The 26,666-nt window shown below is 47.4% G+C and overlaps 1 protein-coding gene across 4 annotated transcripts in view; it reads right to left on the bottom strand.

Annotated features, from left to right (window-relative positions):
* SRRM1 (serine and arginine repetitive matrix 1) overlaps nucleotides 1-26,666 on the bottom strand; it is a 101,602-nt gene that overhangs the window by 46,204 nt on the left and 28,732 nt on the right. For 3 of the 4 annotated variants that reach the window (XM_073572409.1, XM_073572418.1, XM_073572426.1), the window contains exons 3-10: nucleotides 19,824-19,946; nucleotides 14,945-15,115; nucleotides 13,457-13,536; nucleotides 13,159-13,383; nucleotides 12,004-12,186; nucleotides 11,770-11,889; nucleotides 11,049-11,320; nucleotides 10,858-10,938 (exon numbers count right to left, since the gene is read on the bottom strand). In XM_073572409.1, the coding sequence (XP_073428510.1) occupies nucleotides 10,858-10,938; nucleotides 11,049-11,320; nucleotides 11,770-11,889; nucleotides 12,004-12,186; nucleotides 13,159-13,383; nucleotides 13,457-13,536; nucleotides 14,945-15,115; nucleotides 19,824-19,946 (1,255 nt within the window). Of the gene's footprint in view, nucleotides 1-10,857; nucleotides 10,939-11,048; nucleotides 11,321-11,769; nucleotides 11,890-12,003; nucleotides 12,187-13,158; nucleotides 13,384-13,456; nucleotides 13,537-14,944; nucleotides 15,116-19,452; nucleotides 19,581-19,823; nucleotides 19,947-26,666 lie in introns of those variants that run through there. The other variant, XM_073572436.1, reaches the window with a different exon arrangement.

Here is a 26,666-nt window from a genome sequence, read left to right as displayed (position 1 = left end):
CCGAGCAACCTCGGACCGCGTGTCCTTGCCATGAAAATGGAGACCTTGGCATTGAGATGAGATGCGATTAGGTCCACGTCCGGAGTCCCCCAGCGATAACAGATCCGACGAAAGATTTTGGGATGGAGACCACTCCCCCGAGTCCATTTCCTGTCTGATGAGGTACTCGGCTTCCCAGGTGTCCACACCCGGATTGTGGACCACTGAGAGTACTGATTTCTTGTTTTCTGCCCAGCGAAGGAGACGTGCCACTTCTCTCATTGCCTGGGCACTGCGAGTCCCACCTTAGTGGTTCACATATGCCACTGTCGTGGCATTGTCCGACTGCACTCTGATGTGAGAGGCCTTCAGCAGATGGCAAAAAACTTTTAGCGCCAGGAAGATAGCTCGTATCTCCAGAATGTTGATGGGCATGGTCGCTTCTATTGGAGACCACGTGCCCTGTGCAGTAGGTGCACTGCACCCCATCTTGTTAGACTCGCATCGGTGGTCAGGACTTTCCATCGACTGGGAAGAAAGAATTTTCCTTTGGCCAGTACGGGTGGTTTGAGCCACCAGTACAGTGATTTCCTGGTTGACTCCGTCAGTCGGAACTCCCTTTCGAGGGAGAAAGGGTTCCTGTCCCAGGATCTGAGAATGGCTAGTTGAAGAGGTCTGAGGTGGAACTGGGCAAATGGTACCACCTCCATTGCTGCTGCCATCCTGCTAAGGAGTCTCCTGGCAAACCGAAGAGATCGGCAAGGTATGTGGATTAACATGCGAACTGCACAGCGGATAGCTTGTACCTTGTCCTTGGGAAGGTGTACCAGACCCCTAGAGGTATCGGATAGGATCCCTAGGAAGATCAGTGACTGACTCGGGGGTAGTTGACGACTTCTTAAAGTTGACTAGCCAGCCTAGACGAGTTAGTGTGTTGATCGTGATCGAGACGCTGTCTTCGCAGTCTTTGACAGTAGGTGCCTTGATGAGTAGATCATCCAGACATGGGACGACCACTATGCCTCTGGAGTGTAGGACATCCATGGTGGCTGCCATAACCTTGGTGAATGTTCTGGGAGCCGTGGCTAATCCGAAAGGCAAAGCCACGAACTGGTACTGATTCTGCCCTATTGTGAACCTGAGAGATCTTTGATGAGCAGGAGCAATAGGGATGTGCAGGTATGCCTCTTGTATGTCTATGGAGGCGAGATATTCTCCCTGTTCCATAGCCGCAATGATGGATCGAAGGGACTCCATGCGAAACTGCCGAACTCTTACAAACTTTTTGAGTTGCGTTAGGTCCAGGAATTGGCCGAACGCTGCCTCCCTTTTTGGGAACCACGAATAGGTTGTAGTAGAGTCCTCGGAATCTCTCGTTTTCGGGAACCCGTATTATGACTCCTGCTTGAAGGAGAGAGAGACACTATTTCCTTGACCCACCTGTCCTCTGTAATAGGCAGCCAGACTTGCTGAAAGATTAAAAGTCGACCGCCTACAGGTGGGGTGTCTTCCGTATTTCGTGAGTCATGACGAGGAGAAATTCTGGAATTTCCCTCCTTTGGGCTTTGCCTGGCCTGATGTTGACCGCCAATTCTTGTCCGTCCTCTGTGCTGTCCTTTGGTGGTCCCTGTGAGGGGGAACGGTTGTAATTCTGTGAAGGACGTGAAGCGGCCTAGCCTGAGGAGCTCCGAAAAGACCGGAACCTAGCCTGGTTACGTCGCTTAAACGTACGTTTAGGTTGCGGTTGGGGAAGAAAGGTACTCTTACCCCCCGTGGCATTGGAAATCATCGTGTCTAATTTTTTCCCCCAAAAAAATCTCCCACTGATGTACGGGAGATCCGTAAGAGGCTTGTTTGAAGACGCGTCCGCTTCCCATTCTCACAGCCAGAGGATACGTCTGATTGTAATTACATTCGCTGCTATACCTGCTACGCCTCTTACAGAATCAAAAGCTGCAAGGCGTATGTAATCTGCCACCACCACTATCTGAACTAGTTGATCGAACATCTGAGGAGCAGACTTTTGGAGGTTCTCCTGCAATCTTTTGGCCCATTCCAGAATGGCCATGGCTGCCCATGTTGAGGTGAACGTGGGAGCCAGGGAGGCTCCTGCAGCCTCAAAAATTGAACGAGCCATGCGCTCAACCTGCCGATCTGCTGTATCCTTCAGGGTTGAGCTATCTGGCAGTGAGAGGAGAGACTGTGCTGCAAGCTTAGAGATAGGGGGATCGATTTCCGGTGGATCTGTCCACTTCTTGGTCTTTTTGAGAAAAAAGAGTATCTAGCCCTTTTTTTACGGTTGGCGAATTTTTTGGCAGGCTGCGAAAAATGCTTATCAAGGATGTCCTGAAAGCTTGGGTGATCAGAAAAAAACTTTAGGGACTTCAGAGGCCCCTCAAAACAGATCTTATGTTTTGGGGGTTCTTGGGGAGCATCAGATAAAACCAGCACCCGATGAATAGAAGTGATAATGTCCTCAACTAGCGCTGTATTGCTAGGAGGATAAGGAGCCTGAGACTCCTATGTTTCTTTTCTGATTCGGAGTCACAGATGCCCTCTGAATCCTGCGCATCGCTGAGGCGTTGCCTGGAGGGAGATCTGGACCGCCGCTTTTCCATGCCCGAAGATCTCTGTGGAGATCTGCTGCGCCCGTCTCTGGAACGAGACGGTCTAGGAGACCTAGAATTACGGTGTCTCTGCCTAGAGCGGGACGACCGTGAGCCATGGGAGGACGTAGCTGAACGTGACCTATGGGGCCGTTCACTACTAGCATTGCCAGGGGCTGCCTGTCCGCTTATAGCTGGGATATGACCCTGCATAGCCTGAAGCAATGTGGAAGTCAGCGTATCTATGGACTGTGACATAGATGCGGCCCATACCGGCATGTCAGTGGAGTTGAAACAGTGACAGGAGCCTCTTGGGGCACTGACCCAGCTTTTTGGGAACAACTCTAGCAGTACGGTGCATGTTGCCACTGGGAATATTGGCTTTGCAGGCTGAACAGACTGAGTAACAGCAGATAAACCTGTTTTTTTTTTTTTCTCTTTTCTTCTTTCGGACCTGGAGACCGACATAGTGCACTGAGTGCCGGCAGGTTATTCTGACCAAAAACCTTACAGGGGTGGCTATGCAGAGGAGCGCTATAGGGAACCTATAGGGAGTCTGCGTCCACAGCAGAATAATATCCTGCTGTGCCTTACCCCACCGGTGTGCTCCTAGATCCGGCGCCAGCAGAAAAACTTCGGTTCTGCACCCCCTGGAGACTGTGCAGCGTTCTTGAGTAATATAGCAGCGCTGCTGTCTTCCCTGAGGTAAAGAGGTGGGAGGGAGGAGGGGCGGAGAGCAGAAAAAGGGCGCGCAGCCAGGCAAAACCGCGCCTTCCTGGCTCGATCCGGCCCCTGTATGACGCTGTGCAGCGTCATTATCATCATCCAGGGGGGCAGGCCGGGGGCGGTAACAAGGGCGGCGGCTTCGGCTTAGGCCGAAGCCACGGACTAAAGTACAAAATCCTGCCCGGGAAGGGCTCCAGAGCGGCGCGGTAGTCCGGAGGGGGGCGGAAAACGAACCAAACCCCCCCCCCCGATGAGTGCCATATCGCCCGGACGCCCCTATATACGCAGCGCAACCCTGTGAAGCGTCTTTTTGACCCCTCTAGAGGGCTGACGCTGCCGCAGGGACAGGAATCCCTGCATACTGTGGCCCAAATATGACAGCCCCCGGCCCCATAGCAGACCACAGCAGTGCTGGGGCTACAATAAAGTTAGCGCTGCGAACGCAGCTCCTACCTGTGGCATCTCAACCTAACATCCCTAGAGGGGGTTAGGGAGGGCGCTTCACCGCCATCAGGAGGAATTCTTCCTCACCTCAGCCTCAACCCAAAAAGCCCAGGGCCTGGGGAAGGAGGGGGTTCTCGACCTCGAACCATGCACCCGAAGGGCTGGGGAGGGAGCGACATGGGGAAGAGCCATCTCTACCTCAACCGGGTACCGCTAAAAAGAGGACCGAGGAGGGAGCCATGCCGGGAGTCTCAGAGAGACCCTCTTTTCTTCATCTGTGTCAAGAAGAATCTTCTTATGGTGTGCCTCCTTGCGACACTAAGCAAAAACTGAGGTGGTGTATACTGTGGAGGAGGAGCCAGAGCCAAATCTTTTTCAGATTAAGCATAGTGTCGCCTCCTAGTGGACAGAAAGCATAACACCCAAGGTCTTGTGTCCCCCAATGAGGCGACAGAGTAAAGCCATCAAAAAACTGAATCTACCCCAACATGGAATCAGTAAAAACGTTAGCTCAGGGCACAAAAAATAAATCTTCACACAACCCCAGATCCCGAAAAATAAAAAATATTACGGGTCTTGCAAAAAGGCGACAAAAGCAAAAAAATTTTCTTGCAAATTTGAACATTAGCTTCACCATTTAACACAGGTTTGGTATCTGCGTACTGGTTCTGACCTGTAAAATCATACTGCCAGGTCAGCTTTATCATATAGTGAACATGGTAAATGAAAAAAGATGGATTTTTGGTTCTTAACGTAAAATCTCTTTCTTGGAGCCTTCATTGGGGGACACAGAATACCATGGGTGTATGCTGCTGCTGCTAGGAGGCTGACACTATGCAAAACAAGAAAATTAGCTCCTCCCCGGCAGTATACACCCACCGACAGGCACCAAGCACCTCAGTTGGTGAAAAAGCAGTAGGAGAAGCAACGAGAAAAACTCGAACCATATGTACCAACCCAACAAGGGACTCTAAGACCCAACACGGTACAACTTAAAACAGGGAGGGTGCTGTGTCCCCCAATGAAGGCTCCAAGAAAGAGATTTTACGTTAAGAACCAAAAATCCATCTTTCTTTATCGCCTTATTGGGGGACACAGAATACCATGGGACGTCCGAAAGCAGTCCCAAGGGTGGGAACAGCAAAAAGGAACGAAAGTAACCAAAAGGCTCAGGTCGGCCGGTGAGCCACCGCCGCCTGCAGAACCTTCCTACCAACCACAGCATCAGACGAAGCCTGGGTATGAACCCTGTAGAACCTCGTGAAGGTGTGCAAAGATGACCAGGTTGCAGCCTTGCAAATTTGCATGGCCGAGGCCTGGTGACGAGCAGCCCACGAAGCCGCCACAGCCCGGGTGGAATGAGCTCTTACTCCCGGAGGGGGCCGCTTTTCCTGAAGACGATACGCTTCCAGAATGGTAGAAAGAATCCAGCGAGTGATCGTGGATTTGGAAGCCAGAAGGCTCTTCTGGCGACCTTCAGAGATGATCAGCAAGGAATCGGACAGACGAAAGGAAGAGGTCCTGGCAAGATAGACACGCAGGGCTCTAACTACGTCCAGTTTGTGGAGAGACTTCTCAAGAGGACGAGATGGAGCCGGACAAAAAGAAGGAAGGACGATATCCTCATTGATATGGAAAGCGGAAACCACCTTTGGAAGAAAAGAAGGAACGGGCCTGAGGACGGTTTTGTCCTGATGGAGAATGAGGTAAGGGGAACGACATGACAAGGCCGCCAATTCAGAAACTCTTCTGATGGATGAAATGGCGATCAAAAAGGTGACCTTCCAAGAGAGAAGGGACAAAGGAATGTCCTGGAGAGGCTCGAACGGCGCCTTCTGGAGCGCGCTAAGGACGAGGTTGAGATCCCACGGGTCTATTGGCGAATGATGAGGGGGAGCCACGTGGGAAACCCCTTGTAGAAAGGTTTTGACCTGTGGTAGAGAAGCTAGCTCTCTTTGGAAGAGGATAGAGAGAGCAGAAACCTGGCCCTTGAGCGTACTGAGGGACAGACCTGCGTCTAACCCAGCCTGAAGAAACCCTAGGATAGATGGGATAGAAAAGGACATTGGGAAGACTCTTTTATCATCGCACCAACGGAAAAAAGCCTTCCAGTACCTATAGTAAATGCGGGAAGAGGCTGGTTTCCTGGCTCTGATCATAGTTTGAATAACCTGACTGGACAGACCTGATTCCTTCAGAATTGCGGTCTCAACGGCCATGCCGTCAAACTGAGAGACTGAGAATTCTCGTGGTAAAGGGGGCCTTGCGAGAGAAGGTCTGGACGGTCCGGAGGCCTCCAGGGAACGTCCGCGAGCATGTTGACCAGTTCCGCGTACCAAGGCCGTCTTGGCCAATCTGGAGCGACTAGAATCACTGGTGCGCCTTCCGATTTTATCTTTTTGACCACCCGAGGGATCAATGCCAGAGGCGGGAACAGATACGGAAGTTGAAACTGGGACCACGGAGTCACCTGTGCGTCGCATGCGACGGCTAGAGGGTCCCTGGACCTGGCTACGAACTGCGGCACCTTGTGGTTCATCCGAGATGCCATGAGATTGACATCCGGGGTGCCCCAACGGTCGCATATCTGAGAGAAAACCGCGGGGTGCAGGGACCATTCGCCGGACGCTAGGCCCTGGCGACTCAGAAAGTCGGCTGCCCAATTTTCCACCCCTGGAATATGGACGGCGGAGATCGTCGGAACGTAACGTTCTGCCCAGCGGAATATCTTGGCCACTTCTGACATTACTTGTTTGCTGCGCGTGCCCCCCTGATGGTTTATGTACGCCACGGCCGTGGCGTTGTCCGACTGAATACGGACCGGCTTGCCGGAGAGGAGGGGCTGCCAGTGAAGAAAGGCCAGGAAAATTGCCCTGATCTCCAAAAGATTGATTGGAAGGAGAGACTCCTGTGGCTTCCAGCGGCCTTGGGCCGCTTTCTGATGGAACACGGCTCCCCATCCTAGAAGGCGCGCATCGGTGGTGATGATTCGCCACTGAGGCGGAAGGAAGGACCTCCCTTGGAGAACTGACGCTGGCCGTAGCCACCAAGTGAGAGACTGCCTCACTCTGAGAGGAAGCCGAATAGGACGGTCCAAGGACCTCGTGGTCTTGTCCCAGGCTGAAAGCAGAGACAGCTGGAGGGGGCGAAGGTGAAACTGCGCAAAGGGCAATGCTTCCATGGAGGCCACCATCTTCCCCAGGACCTTCATGCAGAACCGAATGGGAATGGGAGCAGGCCTCTTGAGAGTTCTGATGCCCTTGGACAGAGTTGTAAATTTTTCCTTTGGAAGAAAAACACGGGCTAGCTCCGTGTCGAATTCCATACCCAGAAAAGTCAGACGCTGGGTGGGGATCAGAATGGACTTCTCCTTGTTGACCAGCCAACCTAGGCGGCTGAGAGTGTCCAGGGTTATCTGAAGGCTCCGGAGACAGTCCTGGCGAGACGAACCCTTGATCAAAAGATCGTCCAGATAAGGGATGATGAGGATCCCTCTGGAGCGAAGGATGGCCATGACGGTCGCCATCACCTTCGTGAAAACCCGGGGCGCTGAAGCCAGGCCGAAAGGAAGAGCTGTGAACTGAAAGTGGTCTCCCTGAAATGCAAATCGAAGATACTTCTGATGTTGCACACATATTGGAATGTGCAGATAGGCATCCTGAATGTCCACCGAGCAGAGAAATTCCCCGGGCTCCATGGAAGCAATCACCGACCGAAGAGACTCCATCCTGAAATGAAGAATCTTCACGTGGCGATTGAGCAATTTGAGGTCCAGAATAGGACGAAGAGAGCCGTCTTTCTTCGGGACTACAAAGAGATTGGAGTAGAACCCGGAAAACCGTTCGTCTGAGGGAACGGGAACAATGACTCCGGCGGAAAGAAGGGAGGAAATGGCCTGCAGAAAACACGGAATCTGGGCCCGCTGTCGCGGAGGCCGAGACCGGAAAAACCGTCTGTTCGGGAGTGAAGCAAATTCGATTTTGTAACCGGATGCGACGAGTTCTCTGACCCAAGCGTCGTCTACAACGGACAGCCAAGCATCCGCGAAAAAGGAAAGTCTGCCGCCCACCCTGGAAGAAATTCCAGGTGGGGGTGACCCGTCACTTAGACGAAAATCTGCCGGAATTGGCTCCTGCAGATCTGGAATATTGTCCTCTAGATCTCCAGCGAGGAGCGGGTTTGTAGGAAGGTTTCCTCTGATCCCGCTCCCTGGTGGCAGGCGGCCGATCCTGTTGAGTGGCTCTCTCCGTGGCAGAGAAGGGACGAAAGGGCCTGAATGGTCGAAACCCCCTTCTGTTGAAGGGACGTTTTGGTCGAGACTGGGGAAGCGAAGTACTTTTACCTCCAGTGGCATCGGAAATTATCTGATCCAGCTTTGCTCCAAAGAGCCTAGAGCCATGGAATGGCAGATTGGTAAGCGACTTTTTCGAAGTAGTGTCCGCATTCCATGACTTTAGCCAAAGGACTCGGCGTACAGCTACTATGTTGCTGTTAGCCCTTGCTACGCAGCCGGCCGCGTCCAAGGAGGCAGCCAAAAGGTATTTTCCCGCCTGGTTAATCTGATCTGCAAGATCTGCCAACTCGTCTTGAGGAGCTGACGCTAAGATGCCTCTGCGAAGAATTTTTGCCCAAGCGGAAATGACCTTCGCCACCCAGGCGGATGCGAAAATAGGGCAGAGAGAGGCGCCAGATGCTTCAAAGATGGACTTAGCCAGAGATTCAATCTGCCTGTCAGTAGGATCTTTGAGCGATGCCCCGTCTGGCAGAGAGAGCACCTTTTTAGAGGCTATCCGGGATACTGGAGGATCTACCTCTGGAGCCTTGGACCACTTTGAAAGCAGTTCTGCGTCAAAGGGGTACAGAACGTCCAAATACTTGCGGCCTGAGAAACGTTGCTCAGGGCGCTCCCAGTGTTTGGATAAGGTAGTATCGAAATCGTTGTGATTGGGAAAGGTTCGGGACGGAGGTCTGGCTCGTCTAAGGAGAACCGAGCTTTCCTGAGCTGGAGCCTCATCCTGTTTAAGTTTTAGTGTTTGGAAGATAGCTGCAATAAGACTATCGACCATGTCCCGCGTTTTAGAAACGCTGTTCCCCTCTGAGCTAGCTTCCAAATGAGAATCATCGCCTGACTGAAGGCTGTCATCCGAGGAAGGAGAAGGAGGCCTGGGAGCGGAAGGGCCCTGCGAGCTCGAAGACGAAGTGGACAGAGCCCGCTTCCTAGAAGTCCTTCCCTGTCTGTCTCTCTGAAGGTCGCGGTCAGGTGCGGACGACTCACCCCGAGAGGTGGTCGGGGCAGAGGTGGCTGAGGATAGCTGAGGTAATCGTTCTAAGACCTGGACCAGCGACTGAGATACAATGTCACAGTCTGTTTCTGACTTGACAAAAGTAACGGCCCACTCCGGGGGGAGAGAGGAGGGAAGAGCGCCCTCCGCCCGGGACTCTGTGCGTTCCTGAGATGCTGACATATTGGAAGGACTGCAGGGGGGGCAGAATGGGGACGACTGACACGATGCCCACTTCTTTTTACAGCGCGCACAGGCGTAATAGGTAGCGGTGGGCCTGAAGCAGAGATCCCCTGAAGGGTTGGGCATAAGTAAACTGCACTGAATGGCCGCAGATATTAGGGAATAACTGCCGAGGAGAGCTAATCCCTGTCCCAGAGCCGAGCCTACCGAGATTCTGTGCGAGCAGCAGAAGAAACGCCGAAGTGTCCCCCAAGCAGCGCAGGAAGGAGTGAAAAACCAGGAAATCCTTGTGCTGGAAGATGAGGGCGGAGCTTAGCGGCTGCGCCGTGATTGGCTAACAGCGACGGAGAGGGCATGACAGAAAGGGGAGGCTGGCATCTCAAAGAGAAAGAAGCCCTGTGATGGGCTAGAAAAGGCGCGCTGAAAAGAGCGCGCTCAGGAAGGGAGGAGGGAGCAAAGAAATTCCCCTCGCTGAGGGAAAGTGAAAGTGACGGCGCCGCAACCCATGCCTACCCCGACATACCGCGCTCAGGAAGCAGTATGACAGCGGTCCCCTGCTTGCGACGCTGCTGCGGTGAGTGAAGGGATCCCCAGAGTCTCCCTGACGAGAAAAGGGGAAGGGAAGGGACGCAAACAGCTGTGTGAGCGCGCGGCAGGCAGAAAGGGCGGGAGATTCAAAATCTGTGGACCTGTAATCCCAAGGTCCAACTTCTCCCATGCACTGAAGCCTATGCGGGGCCGGAGGGAACGTACAGGCACTTACCTGACGTCCCTGAAGAGGATGACCACAGGGGCCCACGGGGAAACGGCAGGCCGCTGGGGGGAAGGGAGTCCTCTGTACCCGCATCCTGCAGAAGACGGCTTGAACCACCTGCGATCGCCGTCTTCCTCTCAGCCCTGTCCCGAGAGAGGGGTGAGGAGGGGGATTCGGCAAGGACCAGCCACCTGTCCACAACCCTTATCACCGGAAGGTGATAGGGAAAAGTCCTGCCTGCGGTACTGAGAGTTGCGATGTGGGTGACACCACACTGCTCGCTCAGCCGCATGATATAGGAAATCAGGGTGATAAGTATACCCTGTTTCCCAACGGAAAAAACCTAAAAGATAAAAGAAGGAAGGATTAAAAAGTTCAAACTAAACCCTGAAAGGAAAAATTGGATTAATAACTGCGGATCTGGGGAGATCCCGGTCCGCCTCCTACAGACACTAAGCACAAACTGAGGTGCTTGGTGCCTGTCGGTGGGTGTATACTGCCGGGGAGGAGCTAATTTTCTTGTTTTTGCATAGTGTCAGCCTCCTAGCAGCAGCAGCATACACCCATGGTATTCTGTGTCCCCCAATAAGGCGATAAAGAAAGTGCGATTGCACTTTTTTTTTTTTTGCAATGTCAACGCACTTGGAATTTTTTTCCCGCTTTCTAAGGAAGTCACACGAGAAAATAAATTTAAAAAAGGTATGACGCTTGGAAGAAGGGGAGGATAAAAAAACAACAACAAAAAACATCTGGGGGTGAAAGGGTTAAAGTGGACCTGAAACATCTACCATGGCCAATCAGAACCAGCCAGTATTTAATATTGAGCTCATTTGTAATGTTATAGATGATTTGAGTGACACTAAACAAATGTATCATGACCTACCAGACTCTGATATTTCCCTTTTGCGTGGTTTTGGGGGAGGAGAAGGAGATTTCCGCTTCTCTACAATTTTGTGTTTTGATGCTGTAATAAAACACAACAAAAGTTTAATGTAAATTAGGATAGCAAAAAAACTTCATCCACAGAATACAAAAGATTACAAAAGTCCTTTTATGGCAATAGTTTGTGATTACCTGAAGCGCGAGCAGGTGAAACAGAACCTCTAGGCTTCCTTGTACGCGATAACTGCTGTGGCGAGGGAGACCGCCTTTTCTGTGGTGGGCTTGGAAGTGGAGACGGTCTGAAACGTCTCCTTGGAGGACTAGCAGATGGAGAGGAGCGGCGTGGCTTGCGTGGAGGACTGGAGGAAATTCTTTTGGGCTGCTTCTTAGGGGGTGGCGGCGGTGATCGGGACGAAGAGGATGAACTACTACTTCCAGATAAAGATGCTGAAGAACGCCTCCCACTGAGAGTTTGAGAGAAAAAAAGCCATTAAAAATATTTTAAACAATAAAAAGCTAGTAAAGAATATAATAAATCATTAGCTTATTATCTCATACAGAACTCTTGTCTAATACTAACATTATCCCCTTAGCGATCAGGCCTAAATAGACCTTAATGGTCAGTCAATTTTTTTTTCACTTCAGCAGGCTTTTTTTTTTCAGTGACATTGACATGGCTGTATGACATTTTCTTTTATGAGAGACAAGTTGTATTATTTGTTTACTGTTGATTTGGGGGGGGGGGGGGGTTACATATAAATTACTGTGCAAAATGTAAATTTTGGGGGGAGGACGGGGGGGGTTGCAATGCAAATATAGAAAAAAAAAGAAACTTTTTTTTTCTGTTCCTGCATCAGACAAAATTCTTCTGCACCGTAAATAGGAGTAACCATGAACAGTATCAAATACTTACCGTCTAACTGGACTTCGGCTTCTCTTGTGTCTAGGTGGTGGAGGCATTCGGCGAGGAGGGCTTCGCCTTCGAGGAGATGGCCTACGACGTGGACTAGGTCGCCTTCTAGGGCTGTAGGACCTATTATATAATTAATGAATAAAGATCAACATAATAAATATCCTATTGACAAACCAAAAAACTTAAAAGAACTGAAAAAAAAAGGAATATATATAGAAAAAAAAAAAATTCTACCTGGATCTTGAACGATGTCGTCTTCGTGGTCTAGAATGGGAAGGGGAACGAGATTTTGATTTTGAACGTGTACGAGATCTGTGACGATGTCGCTCTTTCTCTTTAATTTTCCGGGAATTTGGCTCTGGTGATGCATCCTTGGTATCTGGTGCAGAATCAGGCTTGGAGACCTTAACTATGTCACTGGAAGAGAAGAAAGTTTTCAATATAGATCTTTAGGAAGAAAGAGAAACAAAAAAAAGAAGAGCTAATCGGCGGCCTCTATGGTCGCGTGCCATATTACTTGCATCAAAATTGCATCAGCGTGGAGGACCCATGATAATCCTGTCAAACACATTAACTAAGACCACAAAAATTAGCAACAACTTAAAAGGCCCATATCTCTGGAATTACCATACATAGGATAGTGGGAATAGTATAAAAACTGGCCACTTTTGATCTGGTGGTAAATGTGCCACCTCTGAATGTGGCCTTAAGCAAGTTTCCCTATGTCAATTGGGATGCTGGCTAAAGTTTTCATTCTTATTAAAATATTCAGGATTGAGAGTCCTCAGTAGTTGATACCTTTTAATGGCTAACTGAAAAGATGGTAACACATTGCAAGCTTTCGAGACTACTCAGGTCTCTTCATCAGGCTAGCCTGATGAAGAGACCTGAGTAGTCTCGAAAGCTTGCAATGTGTTACCATCTTTTCAGTTAGCCATTAAAAGGTATCAACTACTGAGGACTCTCAATCCTGAATATTTTTCTATCCACTGGCTAACACGGTACAAAGATATACATCTTTCCTGTATCATTCTTATTAAAATACTTATATGGGAGTAAATTTTCTGAACTCAAGTCAGTGCTGCCTAATTTGTCCTTCAGTGTTGGGTGGTGTTCAGGAATGATACAATAGGTCAGGTCCAGTTAGACTGCAGTAACTGAGCCTAACTAACTCCCACTGCTACTCCTTACACTGCAGAGCCACCCATTTCAAACAACTATTCCCGTGACAAGCACATCGACACCAGTAATCATCACATAGAATGCCAACATGTTATTGCAGAAAGGATAGTAAAATTGAAAACTAAAATATTAAATTGAATTCCTGGTGAACCACTCTATTTTTCGACAGATATCTAGCCGTGTTCGAATTAGTTCTCTCATAGTTACCTAGAGGATGTGGCCTCTTGTACAGATGGCTCCTTCACTTTAAGTGATGATGGTTCAGGTTCTTGGATTTCCGGCTCTCTTTTATCAAAAACTGGAGAAGGACTGGGACTTTTTGTCTTGTGCCGTGGTGAATGAGAGGGACTTCTCTTTCTCTCTCTTCTGCTAGGAGACCTCCTGCGAGGTGAGGATGACCTTCTCCTTGGTGAAGATGATCTAGATTTTCGCCTAAATAAAGGAGATTTATATCAGGCTCACGTTAAAAAGCATAGAAGCAAGCAACAAAAGAATTGCAAATCACCTTCTTGGACTTCTAGATCGATCTCTTTTATCTCTGTCATCATCCTGCTTCTTCAAAGATGCTAATTTCTCTTGCTCAATCTAGAAGTCACAAAAGTAAAAAGATCAGTGATTTTATGTGAGAGTAAACTTATCATAAATTATATTAAAAATGTATTATATGGGTCGGTATAGACGTGAAGAAAGCTAATCAGTGTACATTATTTTAGGTATGGCTCTATAAAGAGAGGGATTTTTGGTACTTGCCGTAAAATCTCTTTCTTGGAGCCTTCATTGGGGGATACAGGTTGTGTATGCTGCTGTCGCTAGGAGGCTGACAATATGCAAATAAGAAAAAATAGCTCCCCCTCAGCAGTATACACCTACCGACAGACCAGTGAAGGAAAAAACACTGCGGATCTGATGTTAAATCCAGGTCCGCCTCCTACAAACACTAACCAAAAACTGAGTTGCCTTGTGCCTGCCGGTAGGTGTATACTGCTGAGGAGGAGCTATTTTTTCTTTTTTGCATTGTGTCAGCCTCCTAGCGACAGCAGCATACACCCATGGTAACCTGTGTCCCCCAATGAAGCAAGAAAGAAAAATATTTTTCTTTACTATTCTCTTTTATGATTACCTTTCATAATCCTAAAACAAATTTTTCATTTGATCTTTTTAAAACTATAATGCATGGGTGCATACACACACTTGAGATGCAAGTGAATGAGCAGTCAAATTGAAAACAAAGATTTGTTCCTAATGCCGGGTTCAGATGAGCTTAAGAAAAATAGACCGATTTTAACCAAGAAAACGGACAATTTTCATCGGTATTGCAATCCACAAGTCAGCATTTTACATTGGTGTGGCATCGGTAATTATACATCAACAATTTAAAGTATATATGATTAAATACAGTTTATGTTAACAGTGGAAATCTAGCATTAAAAATAAGATTCAATATGGATGTACGTATGGGATCTGATTTTTTTTTTTTTTTTTTGAGGGGGGGAGTAAACCATAGACTTGAATAGGCAATTCTCATCCAAAATATGGAAGAGAACAGTGTGTGTTGAAATTTTTTTTAAAGAGACACTCAGGCCATGTGAAAAACAGACATTTGAACAGCCCTAATGATTTATATTGGCACGTATCAAGTCTGATTTTTACTCGACCACCACATGTCTGTATTACACGCTTGTCTCGACAAGCCCTTAAGCTGAGACAAAGAGCTAAAGGCATGTTCTACTGACTAGTCACTTGCGTGTTTATTTCATTAAGGGAGAGGGGAGCAAATTATTGACAGACACCGCTGGCAATAGATTATATCTGGTGGCATGGAAGAAACAAGCCCGATAAATTCTTATGACTCACTAGTGGTCATGAAGCAAGTTGCGAGATTCCCACACATAAGACAGTTATACAACTCAGCCAGGTCAGATTTGTATAACCAGCTTACCGAAAGTACGGATATAAGTAACTGTGAAAATAAATACCTCAAAATTACACATACCTGTCTCTGTTTTATTTCTTCTTTCTTTAATTCAAGAAATGCAGTAGGAATACCAGCAATGTTTTCTTGTGCACTCAAAAGCAAGGGCCACAACTCTCCCATGAACTCCCGAGCATTTTTACCATTTAGAAAGCCAGTCAAGTTAATCTGCATCATTTTAGAGTCTGGATTCTGTAGAAAAAAAATTAAAAAAACAGGAAGATTTACAGTTGATTACTCAAAGCATTATTGTTTAGCACCATGAGATTTTTATATGCAACTAGTTTGTACAGTTGTAAAAAAAGATCTGGCTTTGCCCATGTGTTTGCAGCTTATATTTTGCCAAAGATTAGTCTGCCTTATCAAATGGCCTGTTAATCCTTTGTGGATGTCAAAGAAAGATGCAAAAGCTACTTAGCATCTATCTTATATACTCACTAGAAAGTGGTACTCTCTGCCTATAACTTACTATATCTTTGTAGGATAGAAGGATTTAATGCATTCCCCCGCAATGTATAAAGTCCATAGACTACACTGATGGGCGATACAGTGAGACCAGGTATAGTCCACAAAAGCTTAAAAGGTTTCTCAACAATACTGGACAATTTGACACATTATTTGCTTAGTCAAGCAATGGGTCCATGTGACAAGCACAGCGAGACAGCATAAAGTACAGATTCCAGCAGTCTTCAGCCTCTTCTCAGAACCTTAGGGAGGTTTTGGGGATCTCCAAGTTCCCCTGGAGAGAAAGGTGTTCACGTGGCTTGCTTCCGACTGCCTACAGCAACTCAACCACCTTGAGTTTAATGTTATATCATTTATCTAAATTGCAAAAAATGAACAAGCAATAATGAGTACACAGCCACAAATATAAAAGGTTATAAAAAAATCTTGATAAACAGAAATATACACAAAAAAAAAAAAAAAAAAAAAGATTGTATTAAACTGTTCAAGTGTCCAATCAAATCAGGCCTAAAATAGTTGCAGTATGAAACTGCAGCTTAGTAGTAGTAGCAGCGTAGGACAAGTACACCGTTATAAAAAATTAAAACAAAAATACAAGATGGTAGAATCGCAGTGACCAATGGAGCAACTAATTTTTCAGGGGTTAGTTATTGTCACCCCAAAAATACCAATTAAACTGCATAAACATAAATATTTAATATACACTCGAGGGCGCTTCGATACACCTTTGGTGTGGCCTATGACTTGGTGCACCGTTACACCCTCCTCCTATTTGTATATTAAAGACAGTCCCTTATCTTGATTGACAGTGTTCAGCTGATGTGAGAGAACAGTCTAAAATCAGTTAGCGTTTCTATTAGTGTGCACAGATACTGGAGGAGTGCGGCAGCTCTCTTTAAGAGATATGAGGTCACGTGGTTTCACTCCATACACTTGCTTTGAGAGAGGCTGCGCCCCGTCTAGTGACGTGGCCATCCAGTGGGCATTGGGCCGGCTAGAGGTTGCTGTTTCACTACATACAAATGTATGGAAATGAGGAAATGTATGGAAATGAGGGCGCACCCACTGGCCAGGATTATGTATAACTCATACATACCCTCCAGTCCTGACTCAAACAGGCGAATCCCCGCAGTGCACAGGGCTGGGGGAATTCATAAGTCTGCAGTCACAGACTGGACAACCCCTTTAAGTCATCATATGTCCTATGTGGAATATGATAGCGCTATATAAGCAAAGCATAATAAATAAATAATGGTAGGGTTCTAAGCAGTCTTTAGGATGAGCACAACCAGTTTAACATCTATTTATTATGTCTGTTGTTCTGTCAGAATTTTTGGGATCAATAAGGATCATTGTTACACGTTATAATGCGCAGTTGATTAGATACATGTAGTCTTTGTAGTGTTTGATGTGGAGAATGAAGAGGCTGAATAATTTGGGATGTCACAACTATAAGGTTGTACAAATGAATTTAAAGATTTTTAGCAGGTGTCCAATTTCTTTTTGTGCATTATTTCTATTAGGCTGTGTGCACACGCTGCGGATTCCGCTGCGGATTAATCCGCACGGATTTTGCAAAAACCGCAGATAATCCGCAGGTCCAAAGACCTGCGGATTATCTGCGGTTTTGCCTGCGGTTTGGTCCTGCGGATTCACTATCTCCACAATGGTGGAGATAGGAACCCGCAGCGGTTTCCGCAGAAAGAATTGACATGCAATTCTTTCTGCGGATTCAAAACCGCAGCAAATCCGCGCGGTTTTTTCCGCAGCGTCGGCACAGCGTTTTTGTTTTTCCATTCAAATGAATGGTACTGTACACCGCAGCTAAAACTGCTGCGTGTCCGCAGCGGCCAAAACCGCTGCGGAAACGCAGCGGAATCCGCAGCGTGTGCACACAGCCTTAAAGTCCTTGACAGAATTTAAATAAAACAACCTTAAAAGGGTACCTCCGATTAAAAAAGATGGATTTTTTGGTTCTTACCGTAAAATCTCTTTCTTGGAGCCTTCATTGGGGGACACAGCTTTTTAGTAAATCAATGATGCAATGCCTCTTACTACACTTATTAGGCTAACCTCTCCACTCTGAATGTTCATTTATTCTGAAGTGCCATGTAAAATCTCTCTCTCAAGATGAGACTGCTTTTCATCCTCTGACAGATTAGGAAACATGCTCACCATAGACTGGAAGTAGGTGACATGACGTCTCCCAAAGCAACATATGGAGAAGATACTACCCACAATCTCTGCAGCTCACCATTAGAAGCAGTAGTATGTAGGACATCATACAGCAGTAATGACCAGTGTAGCAGTGAATTCAGTGTGGCACCATTAGCAGCATCTGTGCATCTCTTGCTCTGCAGCTGACTAGTCTTCCTGCCCTCTCTATAGACCTCTATTTGCAGGATGTACCCGGATTCCTAATTAACCTTCCCATCTTCCCAATGGAGTCAGTTTACAGAGCTATACCCTATTTCGTTGACATAGCCATATAAGGGCTTATGTTTTGTGGGATGAGTTGTAGATTTGAATGACACCATTCATTTAACCATATAATGTACTGATAAGTGGGATGAAATGGTGAAAATTTGTAGACCAACAGCTCCATTTTTCAATTCACATATATGTACGAGGCCTTTTTTTTTGTCTGTGGCTACATGTATTTTTTATTGCCAGTTTTTTTCCTTTACAGCAATTAGCTTATGGGTTAAGTTAATATTATGATACTATTTTTTAGGCCCTGTTCAGTATTTGTAAGCCAAAAATCAGGAGTGGGTGAAAAATACATAAATGGTGCACGTATTTCTATTAAACTTTTCTTCTGATTGGAAGCAAAAACCAAATGAGTAAACGTGGCCTTATTTTTATAATAGGAAAATTGAGACGCAACCTATTTTTATTCAATGATTCCAATTTTTGTAAATAACTTTATGAGCAGCACGGTGGTTCAGTTGTTAGCATTGTTACATTGCAGTGCTGGGATCCTGGGTGCAAATCCCACCAAGGACAACATCTGCAAGGAGTTGGTATGTTTGCGTGGTTTCCTCAGGGTACAGAAATTTAGATTGTGAGCCCCAATGGGGACAGTGATAATGTCTGTAAAGGGCTGTAGAATAGGATAGTACTATATAAGTACAATAAATAGTAAATTAACATTTTTCAGTCTCCCTAGGGAAGTTGGGATTGTTTGATCATTTGCACAATACACTGCAATACCTTTTTATTGAAATGAGAAATTAATCTATACAGTTATATCATACCTTATATCTTTAAAACCCTACACCTGAGATTATGACTGTTAGGGACTAACTAACGTTTCATTTTTTTTTTTCTAACAGTGTAAGTGGTTCTCAAGCAGTCTATTGGCCTGCCTTTAGCTGCATGTATATCACAACTTACTCATTTGAAGTGAATGGCAGTGAAAGGGTCAGATGAGCGTTTATCCCTCCTCTTGGGTGTTGCGCTTATCAGACCAGTCTCCTGCAGCAGTTTATCCCCAGAACAGGTGAGACACCATTGCTGAGTTGACTCTTTCACCATTGTCTGTACTGCAAATTAGTTCTGATATCAATGCAGCTAAAGGCAGGTATATAGACTGGGGAAAAGTAGTAGTTTAGTGGCAACTTTTTTTTTTTTTTTACAGTAAGGAAAACAAATCCCCTAATAAAGTGATTTGCAAAGTTTCATAATTTTCCAGGCGAGACAATTAAAAATAAATAAATAAATAAATAAAAAAGTTTAGTTATTCTCTATATGTCACTGACATTTTTGTATCATTTAATTTTGGGATGCATTTAATAATTGGAGGTACACTTTAAAGTCTACAGTCATTCTTTTTGATCTGCATATGTAAGATTAACAGTACATCACTAAATATTTTTCTCTCTCCACATCATTTTTCAAAAGGGACTTTTGATTTCTGCTTTGAAATGTTGTAAGGCTACGATATGCCAGTGAACAGGGAATATATTTTCAGTACATATTCTTACCACCTGTCTATAAATCATACATACGTTTACTGTTCCTTTTATGTTTTTTTTTTGCCCATCCACTGTAACACAACTCACCTCCAGAACACACACTGCATCATCAAGAGTTGGGTCAGAGCGACATTGGACACTCACTCTGCTGTGACCTAAATAGTTGATGGTGCTATACTTCACACGCAAGGAATAACTTCCAATTTGGTTCAGGCCTTTTAAATCATAAATCACATCATCATTAGAAAACTGCCATCTAACCCATTTTACACAGCAAAACAGTAACTTCTTCCTGACTCACAGTCTGAATACCATGTACCACCAGCTAAGTATAATCCACCACAATGGTTTTATACAATTTGAATGTTCACATAATGTACATGCTACATAAAAAAGATCTTTGCATGTCACACACACACATTTTAACATCAAGGTCTGAAACCTTCAAGGAGGAATACCTTCACTTCCAGCTGGTTGAAAATAAAGTCTATAACCACATCATCCTCAAAGCCTAAGATTTCTGTTACGCGCTTTGTTATCCAAGGCTTTATGACTTCCAGATTTACTTTGCTCATTTCCACCTGTAAATAGAAGGTAACCATGAATACATTTTGCTTTTGCAATTACTCAATTACTACTCGGCAGAATGCAATTTGAATAAAGAAACCAAACAGTTTTTCTAATTTGTGGTTTAAAATCTTTCCCAGAAAATGTACAATTGCTGAGGCACCATGGCTAGAACTCCAAGATGGGAGTCCAAAACCTACAGACCCTTCTCAACACATAACGGCTATGAGGAAACTGAATAGAGTGGCAGTGGAGCACGTGTGCTGCCAACCCATCCAAGGTCTACGTGGCTAAGAAATGGAACTACAGTTGTCTGCGTTAAGCAAGATATACACATTTTTTGTCTCAAGTGTCATCCCAATTGTCTTTTTTTTTTTTTTTATTAACTAAAGGGTTGTGTTTATGCAAGGAATTCATGAGACACAGATACAAAACAGATGCATATTGGAAGGATTCAATTTAGCTTTTGTGTATCAAAAATTAATAGCTGGTTCTGATCCACAAAATCAGACAAGAATCAAATGTGATCTTTGTCACACTGATCTCACTAAAATATTTTCTTTTTTTGGATGTGGGAAAAAATTAAAAAAAATTCAGACAGCACTCGGATATTTCACATGAATGTGTGAAAGTAGCCTCAGTTTAAGTTCACATGAAAAGAAAAGAATTGATTTTCTGGAAAAAAAAAAAAAAAAAAAAAAAGATTTTGGAATCAATTTCCATGTATTAATAATTTAAACAAATTATATACAAGGCAAAAATACAGATTTCTAAGGTAATATATATGTATTCTTTATAGATAGGATGCATATTGTATCCATTTCTTGGAGCCTTCATTGGGTGACACAGATTACCATGGGTGTATGCTGCTGCTGCTCCTAGGAGGCTGACACTATGCAAAACAAGAAAATTAGCTCCTCCCCGGCAGTATACACCCACCGACAGGCACCAAGCACCTCAGTTGGTGAAAAAGCAGTAGGAGAAGCAACGAGAAAACTCTAAACATATGTACCAACCCAACAAGGGACTCTAAGACCCAACACGGTACAACTTAAACAGGGAGGGTGCTGTGTCCCCCAATGAAGGCTCCAAGAAAGATTTTACGGTAAGAACCAAAAATCCATCTTTCTTTATCGCCTTATTGGGGGACACAGATTACCATGGGACGTTCCAAAGCAGTCCCAAGGGTGGGAACAGCAAAAAGGAACGAAATAAATCGGAAAAGGCTTAGGTCAGCCGGTGAGCCACCGCCGCCTGCAGAACCTTCCTACCAACAACTGCATCAGACGAGGCCTGGGTATGAACCCTGTAGAACCTCGCAAAGGTGTGCAAGGACGACCAGGTTGCGGCCTTGCAAATTTGCATGGCCGAAACCTGGTGACAAACAGCCCACGAAGCCGCCACAGCCCGGATGGAGTGAGCTCTTACTCCCGGAGGGGGCCGTTTTTCCTTAAGTCGGTACGCTTCCAGAATGGTAGAACGAATCCAACGAGCGATCGTGGATTTGGATGCCGGAAGTCCTTTCTGACGACCTTCAGAGATGACCAGCAAGGAATCAGACTGACGAAAAGAAGAGGTCCTGGCGAGATAGACACGCAGGGCTCTAACTACGTCCAGTTTGTGGAGAGACTTCTCAAGTGGATGAGAGGGAGCCGGACAAAAAGATGGAAGAACGATATCCTCATTTAAATGGAAAGAGGAAACCACCTTTGGAAGAAAAGAAGGAACGGGCCTGAGGACGACCTTATCCTGATGGAGAATCAGGTAAGGGGAACGACATGACAAGGCCGACAATTCAGAAACTCTTCTGATGGATGTAATGGCAATCAAAAAGGTAACCTTCCACAAGAGAAGGGGCAAAGGAATGTCCTGGATAGGCTCGAACGGCGCCTTCTGGAGAGCGCTAAGAACGAGATTGAGATCCCACGGGTCTATCGGCGAATGATGAGGAGGAGCCACATGGGAGACCCCTTGGAGAAAGGTTTTGACCTGTGGTAAGGAAGCGAGCTCTCTTTGGAAGAGGATAGAAAGAGCGGAGACCTTGCCCTTGAGGGTACTGAGGCACAGACCCACTTCTAAACCAGACTGGAGAAACCCAAGAATAGATGGAATGGAAAAAGGACATTGGAAAGACTTTTTTATCATCACACCAACGGAAAAAAGCCTTCCAGTGCCTATGATAAATGCGGGAAGAGGCTGGTTTCCTGGCTCTGATCATAGTTTGAATAACCTGACTGGACAGACCTGATTCCTTCAGGATTGCGGCTTCAACGGCCATGCCGTCAAACTCAGAGACTGAGAATTCTCGTGGTAAAGGGGGCCTTGCGAGAGAAGGTCTGGATGGTCTGGAAGCTTCCAGGGGCGTCCGCGAGCATGTTCACCAGTTCCGCGTACCAAGGCCGTCTTGGCCAAACTGGAGCGACTAGAATCACTGGTACGCCTTCCGATTTTATCTTTTTGACCACTCGTGGGATCAAGACCAGAGGCGGGAACAGATAAGGAAATTGAAACTTGGACCACGGAATCACCAGAGCGTCGCACGCGACGGCTAGAGGGTCCCTGGACCTGGCTACGAACTGCGGCACTTTGTGGTTCATCCGAGATGCCATGAGATCGACATCCGGGGTGCCCCAACGGTGGCATATCTGATTGAAGACTGTGGGGTGCAGGGACCATTCGTCGGACGCTAGGCTGCCCAATTTTCCACCCCTGGAATATGAACGGCGGAGATTGCCGGAACGTAAAGTTCTGCCCAGCGGAATATCTTGGCCACTTCCGACATTACTTGCTTGCTGCGCGTGCCCCCCTGATGGTTTATGTACGCCACAGCCGTGGCGTTGTCCGACTGAATACGGACCGGCTTGCCGGAGAGGAGAGGCTGCCAGTGAAGAAGGGCCAGGAAGATTGCTCTGATCTCCAGAAGATTGATTGGGAGGAAGAGTCTCCTGTGGGTTCCAGCATCCTTGGGCCGCTTTCTGATGGAACACGGCTCCCCATCCCAGAAGGCTGGCATCGGTGGTGATGACTTGCCACTGAGGCGGAAGGAAGGACCTCCCTTGGAGAACTGACGCTGGCAGTAACCACCAAGTGAGAGATTGCCTCACTCTGAGAGGGAGCAGAATAGGACGGTCCAAGGACATCGTGGTCTTGTCCCAGGCTGAAAGCAGAGACAGCTGGAGGGGGCGAAGATGAAACTGCGCAAAGGGCACAGCTTCCATGGAAGCCACCATCTTGCCCAGAACCTTCATGCAGGAGCGAATGGGAATGGGAGTTGGCCTCTTGAGAATTCTGATGCCCTTGGAAAGAGCCGCAACACTCGGGCTAGATTCGTGTCGAATTCCATGCCCAGAAAAGTCAGACGCTGAGTGGGGATCAGAATGGACTTCTCCCTGTTGACTAGCCAACCGAGGCGGCCGAGAGTGTCCAGAGTGATCTGAAGACTCTGGAGGCAGGACTGACGAGACGAGCCCTTGATCAAAAGATCGTCCAGATAAGGAATGATGAGGATCCCTCTGGAGCGAAGGATGGCCATGACGGTCGCCATCACCTTCGTGAAAACACGGGGCGCTGAAGCTAGGCCGAAAGGAAGAGCCGTGAACTGATAGTGGTCTCCCTGAATCGCAAATTGAAGATACTTCTGATGTTGCACACAAACCGGAATGTGCAGATAGGCGATATAAGCGCCGGTAGGATACTGAGCTGAGGGCGGACGACTCACCCTAGAAGGGGCGGGAGATTCGAATCTGGGAATCTAGTTATGCTGCAGATGTACGCTGGCAGGCAGGCTGGGTATGATGTGGGGCTGGAGGGATCGTACAGGCACTTACCTGACGTCCCTGAAGAGGATGTCACAGGGGCCCACGGTGAAAGCCGCTGGAGAAGATCCTCTATGCCCACATCTTGCAGAAGACGGCATAGACCTCCTGCGACCGCCGTCTTCCTCTCAGCCCTGTCCAGAGAGGGGTGAAGAGGGGGATTGGAAAGGCCAAGCCACCTGTCCACAGCCCTTAGCACCGGAAGGTGATAGGGCCAAAGTCCTGCCTGCGGAACTGAGAGGTGCGATGTGGATGACACCACACTGCTCGCTCAGCCGCCTGATATGGGAAATCAGGGTGATAGCTACACCCTGTTTCCTGACGGAGAACCTGAAAAATAAAGCGAAAAGATTAAAAGGTTTGACTGGAAACCTAAATGAAAAAAAGATGGGATTTTTGGTTCTTACCGTAAAATCTCTTTCTTGGAGCCTTCATTGGGGGACACAGATTACCATGGGTGTATGCTGCTGCTGCTAGGAGGCTGACACTATGCAAAACAAGAAAATTAGCTCCTCCCCGGCAGTATACACCCACCGACAGGCACCAAGCACCTCAGTTGGTGAAAAAGCAGTAGAAGCAACGAGAAAACTCTAAACATATGTACCAACCCAACAAGGGATTCCAAGACCCAACACGGTACAACTTAAATAGGGAGGGTGCTGTGTCCCCCAATGAAGGCTCCAAGAAAGAGATTTTATGGTAAGAACCAAAAATCCATCTTTCTTTATCGCCTTATTGGGGGACACAGATTACCATGGGACGTTCCAAAGCAGTCCCCAAGGGTGGGAACAGCAATAAGGAACGAAAGTAACGGAAAGGCTTAGGTCGGCCGGTGAGCCACCGCCGCCTGCAGAACCTTCCTACCAACAACAGCATCAGACGAGGCCTGGGTATGAACCCTGTAGAACCTCGTGAAAGTGTGCAAAGATGACCAGGTTGCGGCCTTGCAAATTTGCATGGCCGAGGCCTGGTGACGAGCAGCCCACGAAGCCGCCACAGCCCGGGTGGAATGAGCTCTTACACCCGGAGGGGGTCGCTTTTCCTGAAGACGATACGCCTCCAGAATGGTAGAACGAATCCAGCGAGCGATTGTGGATTTGGAAGCCGGAATGCACTTCTGGCGACCTTCAGAGATGATCAGCAAGGAATCGGACCGACGAAAGGAAGAAGTCCTGGCGAGATAGACACGCAGGGCTCTAACTACGTCCAGTTTGTGGAGAGACTTCTCAAGAGGATGAGATGGAGCCGGACAAAAAGAAGGAAGGACGATATCCTCATTGATATGGAAAGCGGAAACCACCTTTGGAAGAAAAGAAGGAACTGGCCTGAGAACGGCTTTGTCATGATGGAGAATCAGGTAAGGGGAACGACAAGACAAGGCCTCCAATTCAGAAACTCTTCTGATGGATGAAATGGCGATCAAAAAGGTGACCTTCCAAGAGAGAAGGGACAAAGGGATGTCCAGGAGAGGCGCGAACGGCGCCTTCTGGAGAGCGCCAAGAACGAGGTTGAGATCCCACGGGTCTATTGGCGAATGATGAGGAGGAGCCACGTGGGAAACCCCTTGCAGAAAGGTTTTGACCTGTGGAAGAGAAGCTAGCTCTCTTTGGAAGAGGATAGAGAGAGCAGAAACCTGGCCCTTGAGCGTACTGAGGGACAGACCCGCGTCTAACCCAGACTGAAGAAACCCAAGGATAGATGGGATAGAAAAGGACATTGGGAAGACTCTTTTATCATCGCACCAACGGAAAAAAGCCTTCCAGTACCTATAGTAAATGCGGGAAGAGGCTGGTTTCCTGGCTCTGATCATAGTTTGAATAACCTGACTGGACAGACCTGATTCCTTCAGAATTGCGGTCTCAACGGCCATGCCGTCAAACTCAGAGACTGAGAAGTCTCGTGGTAAAGGGGGCCTTGCGAGAGAAGGTCTGGAAGCCTCCAGGGGACGTCCGCGAGCATGTTGACCAGTTCCGCGTACCAAGGCCGTCTTGGCCAATCTGGAGCGACTAGAATCACTGGTACGCCTTCCAATTTTATCTTTTTGACCACTCGAGGGATCAAGGCCAGAGGCGGGAACAGATAAGGAAGTTGAAACTGGGACCACGGAGTCACCAGTGCGTCGCATGCGACGGCTAGAGGGTCCCTGGACCTGGCTACGAACTGCGGCACCTTGTGGTTCATCCGAGATGCCATGAGATCGACATCCGGGGGGGCCCCAACGGTCGCATATCTGAGAGAAGACTGCGGGGTGCAGGGACCATTCGCCGGACGCTAGGCCCTGGCGACTCAGAAAGTCGGCTGCCCAATTTTCCACCCCTGGAATATGGACGGCGGAGATTGTCGGAACATAACGTTCTGCCCAGCGGAATATCCTGGCCACTTCTGACATTACTTGCTTGCTGCGCGTGCCCCCCTGATGGTTTATGTACGCCACGGCCGTGGCGTTGTCCGAATGAATACGGACCGGCTTGCCGGACAGGAGGGGCTGCCAATTTAGAAGGGCCAGGAAGATTGCTCTGATCTCCAGAAGATTGATTGGGAGGAGAGACTCCTGTGGCTTCCAGCGTCCTTGGGCCGCTTTCTGATGGAACACGGCCCCCCATCCTAGAAGGCTCGCATCGGTGGTGATAACTTGCCACTGAGGCGGAAGGAAGGACCTCCCTTGGAGAACTGACGCTGGCCGTAGCCACCAAGTGAGAGACTGCCTCACTCTGAGAGGAAGCCGAATAGGACGGTCCAAGGACATCGTGGTCTTGTCCCAGGCTGAAAGCAGAGACAGCTGGAGGGGCCGAAGATGAAACTGCGCAAAGGGTACTGCTTCCATGGAAGCCACCATCTTCCCCAGGACCTTCATGCAGAACCGAATGGGAATGGGAGCAGGCCTCTTGAGAGTCCTGATGCACTTGGAAAGAGTTGTAA

The sequence above is a fragment of the Dendrobates tinctorius genome, unplaced genomic scaffold (genome assembly GCF_039654945.1).
Source record: "Dendrobates tinctorius isolate UK_male_01 unplaced genomic scaffold, ASM3965494v1 ptg000007l, whole genome shotgun sequence".
Classification (NCBI taxonomy): Eukaryota; Metazoa; Chordata; class Amphibia; order Anura; family Dendrobatidae; genus Dendrobates; species Dendrobates tinctorius.
This window is presented reverse-complemented; position numbering and strand designations above follow the sequence as displayed.